This window comes from Coffea arabica, chromosome 8c (assembly GCF_036785885.1).
Source record: "Coffea arabica cultivar ET-39 chromosome 8c, Coffea Arabica ET-39 HiFi, whole genome shotgun sequence".
In the NCBI taxonomy this organism is placed as follows: domain Eukaryota; kingdom Viridiplantae; phylum Streptophyta; class Magnoliopsida; order Gentianales; family Rubiaceae; genus Coffea; species Coffea arabica.
This window is the reverse complement of record NC_092325.1, coordinates 10,628,470-10,635,609: the sequence shown is the minus strand read 5'-3', so window position 1 is coordinate 10,635,609 and position 7,140 is coordinate 10,628,470. Positions and strand designations below refer to the sequence as shown.

The 7,140-nt window shown below is 34.4% G+C and overlaps 1 protein-coding gene across 1 annotated transcript; it reads left to right on the top strand.

Annotated features, from left to right (window-relative positions):
- Positions 1 to 1,670: 1,670 nt before the first annotated feature.
- On the top strand, positions 1,671 to 6,706 carry LOC113707347 (pectin acetylesterase 8). Its single transcript, XM_027229626.2, has 12 exons — positions 1,671 to 1,919; positions 2,017 to 2,099; positions 2,469 to 2,598; positions 2,710 to 2,789; positions 3,075 to 3,161; positions 3,269 to 3,393; positions 3,484 to 3,544; positions 3,868 to 3,921; positions 4,007 to 4,084; positions 5,357 to 5,462; positions 6,078 to 6,223; positions 6,333 to 6,706. Exons 1-12 carry the CDS (start codon positions 1,799 to 1,801, stop codon positions 6,459 to 6,461), a joined length of 1,200 nt encoding a protein of 399 aa, XP_027085427.1. The 5' UTR covers positions 1,671 to 1,798; the 3' UTR covers positions 6,462 to 6,706.
- Positions 6,707 to 7,140: the final 434 nt, after the last annotated feature.

Below are 7,140 nucleotides of genomic sequence, written 5' to 3'. Positions count from 1 at the left end.
ATCTCATCCAAAAAAAAAAAAAAAAACCTAAATAACTGCAAACCAAACATGCTCCGAACAACACATTGGGATTAGGATAGGTAATGCTAGGGTTTATGTGGTTGTCTATCATTGTCGTATTTATCATAACATTTAATCTACAGTTAGATGGTTGTATTCATAAATTGAATTAATATTTATGAATAAAATTTACATGCACAACAAATTTTTATGAGTTCTATAAAATTAGATTTAAAAAAAATACAAAAGCCATATCACACCTCCCCCAAATCCCAATCCCAATTTCTCTATCGGTGATTGGTGTGGCTGAAGCCCTAAACAACACATATTACTAACAAAATGTGATATCTCACCAACCAAAATGAAAGAAGTGAAAGGAACCCCATTCCCTTTTATTAAAGGTTTCATTTCCCATCCGTCACTCAATAAATGTCGATCGCGTAAAACGATAAGATTCGTCGTTGGCTTTCCAATTTCTTTAGTCAAAGTCCAGATTCAGACAAAAATGCGTTACCAGTTTTTCCCATTTAAATAATTGTACTTTACCACAGGACATTACTCACGTTTTAGCGCGGGAAATAAAGTGTCGGCCGCCTTGATTACTGAAGGTGTTAAGCTGTTTCACGATACAGCACATATCACTTCTTTGGGGGCCAAAAAAAGGCGCTTTTCTCCTTTTTTTTTTTAGTAGGATTTAAGGCCTGTAACTTTTTCAAGCCATTTTTCTACATTTTTAATTTTATTTTTTAGAAAAATGAAATTCAATGCCTCTAAATCTTGAAATGCTGTTAATTCAATAAAAATATAAACTTTTTCAAATATCACCTAAATTTCGTTCCAACCTATTTTTCCATCTCCAAAAGCTTGCATCCCTAATTGGGTTTTAGTGCATTATAGATAAAGACATCACCTTTTCCTTAACTTATGCGTTATGCAAAAAGACAGAAATACCCCTCATTATGAAAGGTAAAATACTTTGCTATTATGAAAGGTAAAATACTTTGCTATGATTAATTGAGTCTTACATGTTAATGTTAATGCAATTGCAAACATGACAAAACTTAATAACAAAGATTACCAATTTTTTTCCTTTACAAAAAGATGATCAACAATGGTTCTCCACTTTTTCCTTATCTGGATTACCAATAGTAATTATTTTTCACAAATTTTTAGTTTAAATCTCTTTATCAACATCATCATCAAATTTCTTTCTTCTTGATTAGAATTTATTAATTGTATTATTTAGTCTAAAAATGATGTCAACTTGGAAAAAGAATCCTCAAGATAAAAACCAACATGGTAAAACTTAATTTTCGTCCATAAATTAAGTGAATTGATGTTAAATTCGGATTGCATTAATGTATACAGCTAAAATCATGTGAATCTAATCATCCTTTTAGCAAAATAAGGAGTCAAATTAATAATGCTTTATAGAAACTTCCCTTTACATTTTCTATCTCACTAAGACAATAATTTTCAGCTCTTCAAATAAGTATTAAATTTCAGTTACAAATATTATTAATTATTTTTTGTCCCAGAAAGAAGTTTTTAAAAAATGTTTCATGGAAATTGCTTTGTTTTTCTTTTTCTTTTAAAAATCCGACTAAGGTGGGATTCTCATTAATGATTGCAGTTGCCATACTTATATATATAGACAAGCTAAAGCATTTGTCATTCTTACTTCAGAGAGCTTTTCTCTGTTTTCCTTTTTAGCTCTCTACTTTTTCTGCTTTTTCTTTCGTTCATTTGTTTCTAATTTTCGTTACTGGTGATTGATTCTTGAAAAGATATAGGCAGAATGCTTAATGGGAGATTACATCTGTGGTTTCACATTCTTGTCAATGTCTTGATTCTGCTCAGAACAGAAGCCTTCTTTGTTGATATCACTTATGTTGAGAGTGCTGTGGCAAAAGGAGCAGGTAAAAAAGTTTCAAGAAATTCAATGAATTTTCTTTTTTTATAAGGCATTTTTTATTTTGACATATATAGGATTGAACTTTGTTAACTTTGTTGCAGTTTGTTTGGATGGGAGCCCCCCAGCTTATCATCTTGACAGAGGATTTGGAGCAGGGATCAACAGTTGGTTGGTTCATATAGAGGTTGGCACTTTGTCATGATAACTTTAGCATTTGAGAATTTGAATGTGATAAAAAATATGCAGAATTTGATGTCCATTTCACCAAATTGTCTCATGTTTTTCAAGTTCTGAAGCTTTTACTTCTTTGCTGGATCAAATAGTAACAGTTTGCCTTTGATTGGCTTCAAAGAAAAGCAGTAGAAGCTGCTGCATGAAGTAACTATTTTGAGTCTTTGATTACCCAGTTTCAAGACAATTATACTGAACACGGAAACTTTCTGGATAAACTTGTTAGCTGAATTTTCCTTGCTAGGTGAAATATGGGATCTTTTTATAACAGCAAAGGATGTTCTTTATGTGTATGAACAAGGTTTATATTTCAAAATCTCAGGGAGGAGGATGGTGCAACAATGTGACTACTTGTCTAGATCGCAAAAATACACGCTTGGGATCCTCAAAGCAAATGGCAAAGCAACTTGCTTTTTCTGGGATTTTAGCGAACAAGCCTAAGTTCAATCCAGGTAATATATCTTTAGTTAATTATCATGTTTAAGTGCAATGAATTACTTAGTACTGCATTTGTTTTTGTCTTCTTCCAAACTGAAATATTGCAAGTCCTTTTGAATTGCCAGATTTCTATAATTGGAACAGGGTGAAGGTTAGGTATTGTGATGGATCATCATTTACTGGTGATGTTGAAGCAGTAAATCCTGTAAGTCCACTGAAACTGATAAACAGTAGCTTTAGTTGAAAAGAATGAGATATAAATCCGTTCTGCCACGAATAACCAAATCTTTAGCCAACTGGTCAATAGGTATGCAAAAGTTAATATGAATTCTGCAAATCCAGTGTAGATTTAGCAGTAGCTGTTTTTTCTGTTGTAACACCAATTGACTAAGAAGATTACAGAACATATAGTACGTCATGATATTCAGTCTATGGCTAACCACAATCCATATTTGGACTGGCTTCTGATGGACATGTCAAATCTGAGCAGGCTACTAATCTTCACTATAGGGGAGCAAGGGTTTTTGTTGCTGTTATTGAGGATCTGCTAGCAAAAGGAATGAAAAATGCTGAAAGTGTATGATCGACTGATAGCACGCTCTCTTTGTTTCTTCCTCATTTTTTAGATACAAAAATTGCATGAGTTATAATTGCTTTAGGAGCTCACTGAACTCGCTATGCTAGGCTGTTCTGTCTGGATGTTCTGCTGGTGGATTGACTTCGATTCTCCATTGTGATAGCTTCAAAGCTCTGCTACCCTTGGGCACTAAAGTTAAATGTTTCGCAGATGCGGGTTACTTCATCAATGCGTAAGATTTTACATTGGAATTCTGCCCAAATTGAGTTCTTGTCACTTTTCATGAATTATCAAATGCAAACTTTGTAAGCTTTTACAACAGGAAGGATGTCTCTGGAGTCCAACATATAGAGGCTTTCTACAATGACGTGGTTAATACACATGTATGCTTCATTTTATTCTATCCAATTTTCACTTTTCAATAGGAAAATTATTTGACAGGACCAAGTAGACCAGTAAATATACTCGTTGGTTATATCAATGGAGACAATTTGTGAGGTTTTGTAGCTAATATGCACCAATTATGAAGATAAAAGAGCCCTGACCTTCATTCTGTTACCTCTCTTTCTTTTGAAGATATTAAAACTGCAATCCTAATCCTTTTTCTTCTGGCTGCTTCTATATGTGTGCTGATAAGTAAAAATTAAATGAATACGAATAGTCTGTTCTAACTCATTTCATGATTTGAATATATACTTGGTTGCAGGGATCAGCAAAGAATTTGCCTGCAACATGTACCTCAAGAATGAAACCTGGTCTGGTATGAGCGATCATATGCATATCATAAATTAAAGATGTTTGCTATGTAATCCACTTAATGCTGATTTGTTTCACCAATGTTGCAGTGTTTTTTCCCCCAATACATGGCACAAGAAATTCGGACACCACTTTTCCTAACAAATGCAGCCTATGATTCATGGCAGGTGAGAATTCTTTCCAGATTAAAAAGACGAATATAGTCATGCCAGAAAACTCTCTTCGATCTTCAGTTCATTGCTCTAGGTTTCTGGGAGACATGCCCTAAATTTTCAAGATGATTGGTTTTTTCTATAGGTTTTTTAACAAAAGATTGTAACTGCCTCTAATTAGGATTATTATCAAATTGGAAACGAATCTATCCACACGTATGTTAAATGATATCAAAAAAATTTAAGTAATCATTCTTCTTTCTTAATTGTGTTGCTAAGTTACCTGGTAATCATCACTTAAGCTGTGCTTGTTGTATTAAGTGTATTGAGTTGTTCACCAGACTGATCTGTGGAGCCCGGATAGGAGTCCTGATATGTCTTTTATCATACTCAGTGATGAGATAAAATGAGAAACTTGATTAAGATAAAACCATGTGCATACAGTCAGAGGAGGTTGATAACCTGGTTTTAAATCCCAAACAAGTTTAGTGAGGATTATATATATGTATAATTGTTGCTTTCAAGAATCAAGACAGGTAGAATAATAGGACAGACTTCTTGAGAGAATATGTATAGCATATGGTTTCATCTTTTTGGTGTAGCTTGTATTTGGCTAAAATGACAATTTCGTTCTTAGGATTGTGGCTGTTCTTCTAAACAAGATGAACCAACAATAGATGCTTCTGTTATCTTCTCTCAGTGGCAGAGTACATAAGATGTCAAATTGTCAGCAATACTTGAAAATGTCTAAACTTAATTTGATTTTCAAAAACTTCAGGTTTTACATCAAGGGGAAATATGGTATATGGTTTCTTCTTTGTGGTGAAGAAATTGTTTTGGCTCAAATAACAGCATCATTCTTAGTATGGTGGCTGTCATTCTACATATGATAAAACTTGGACATTTCCTTCTTTCCTATCAACAAATTATACAAGCGGTGATACTGCTCATATGGTGCGTATTTGAACATGTTTAAACTTGGTGGCATTAGGAGAAGATCTGGTTATGGATAGTGCAATTACGTTCCTTAAACTTTTTCTTTCATATTAAGCAAGGATGGAGTATTAGAGAGGGAGAAATTTCTCTAGCTTTAATGACAGAATTTGCTGAGCTGACCTTCTCCTCAAATTCATCTTTTCTTCCATGGCAATGGCAACAATATTCTGATATCTGTTACATATCACATAATGGAACAAGGATTAGTCCTATTGTGTTTCTTCACATGTACCATTCTGTTCAGTTGCATCTCATTTTCTGACTCTTGATTATTATTTTAATTTTGCATAGATCAAGAATATTTTGGCTCCTGGTGTTGCTGATCCCCATGGTCTTTGGCACAATTGCAAGCTTGATATAACAAGATGCTCTGCTAGTCAACTCCAAATCATTCAAGGTTATTGTTGCTTCAAGATTTTCTCTTAAGCTCCAAAGATGCTTCAGGTCTTGTTACTTTCAGAAGCTGTAAAAAAGTCACAAATTATCTAAACTTTTCACTCCACTCTACCAAATTATAAAAACTATTTAAAACATATCTAACAAAGTGATGCTATAGAAAAGCAAGAAAGTAAGCAGAAGCTTTTTTTTTAATGGAAAATTGATCTGTTAAAAGGCATGTTACCAGCTTAACTTGAAAGTTGTAGCATTACACAACCTGTATTTTTCTGGTCATACGGTAAGAAAACCTCCTAGGACTTCTGAAGAGTAGCATTGACTTTGCTTCTGACTTGGGGAGCCCAAAGTTAAACTATTAGAGATGCAGAAGGGGAGTTATCCCCTTCCATCTAGCTTTATGTGATAGGATGAAATTGGTTTTGATGCTAAATCAGATCAGACTTAACACTCTGAAATTGGTTTCTGGTGAATGATTGGGCTCTACAATTTCCCATAAAACCTCCTCTTTCCATAGATGCTCAACCTTAATTCCGATAGTCAGCAAGTATACAGTTAAAAAGAAACTGAGTGCGCTATCAGATGGATTATTTCTGACACTCTTTATGTTGAAGTTTAGGTTTCAGATTGGAGTTTTTGAGTGCAGTGAATGGACTAGGCACCTCTTCATCAAGAGGATACTTTATCAATGGCTGCTACGCTCACTGCCAAACCGAAATGCAGGAGACATGGCTCAGGGATGACTCCCCCAGATTGAATGACAAAGTAAGACATGAAATACCTCCTAAAACTGCTTCTGACTCTCTCCGTTGTCAATCTTTCTGTCATCTGCATCCTGAATATGTTCCTTTATCATTAAATTTGTTTTCTGCAGACAATTGCCAAGGCAGTGGGAGATTGGTTTTATGACAGAAGTCCATTTCAGACGATAGATTGTCCTTATCCTTGTGATAAAACTTGTCACAACCGTGTTTTCGAGTCTCAAGATCAACCATTGGTATAGATAGATTCTTTCCATACAACTACATTTTATGACAAATTCCCTATGAGATAGGAGGATTTGGAAAGGAAAAGAAAGAAAAGGAGAAATAGAAGAATTTAAGTTCCTATTTATCAAGCCATTGCAATAAGAATATCACCAACATGCAAAAGTGTGTGTCTGGTGATCTTATTCTTGTATTGTAATCAACAACGACTTCTGTTCCATTTGAATTTAATCAATTTATCAAAATTTTATATTTGTAGAAAGCATGAATATGCTTCTGAGCTCATTTTCTCTTTTGCCCTTTCTATGGATTCAATGATGATGGTGTGACAAAATAGAATAACAACACAACCACTGGTCAGCCTGCAGTTAATGGTTTCGGCACTGATAACACAAAATCAATGGCAAATGTCATCAAGAAATATGTAACAGGTAACACTAATCAGGCTCCTTTAATCATCAGTGAACATGAAATCTTCCATTTGCAACAGCATTGATAGATTTTGCAGCTGGTTCTGCAGTCATACTGAAATATGTTGCACTTCCTTTATTGGCGAACGCATCCCTAGAGATTGAGAGGTTGTTGTTGAGGTGAAGGGGAAACAGGGATCAGATGCTGAAAGAACATCCAAAATGTTGTCTTAACCACCTTATTTTGACCAAACATGGAATCAGTTAGCTGACGATGTATAGAGAC

Bases quoted from the DNA above. Each gene is read 5' to 3' on its own strand.
- LOC113707347 (XM_027229626.2), top strand. From the start codon at position 1,799: ATGCTTAATGGGAGATTACATCTGTGGTTTCACATTCTTGTCAATGTC. The intron at 3,545-3,867 runs GTATGCTTCATT...ACTTGGTTGCAG, and splicing joins ATGACGTGGTTAATACACAT to GGATCAGCAAAGAATTTGCC. The intron at 4,085-5,356 runs GTGAGAATTCTT...AATTTTGCATAG, and splicing joins CAGCCTATGATTCATGGCAG to ATCAAGAATATTTTGGCTCC.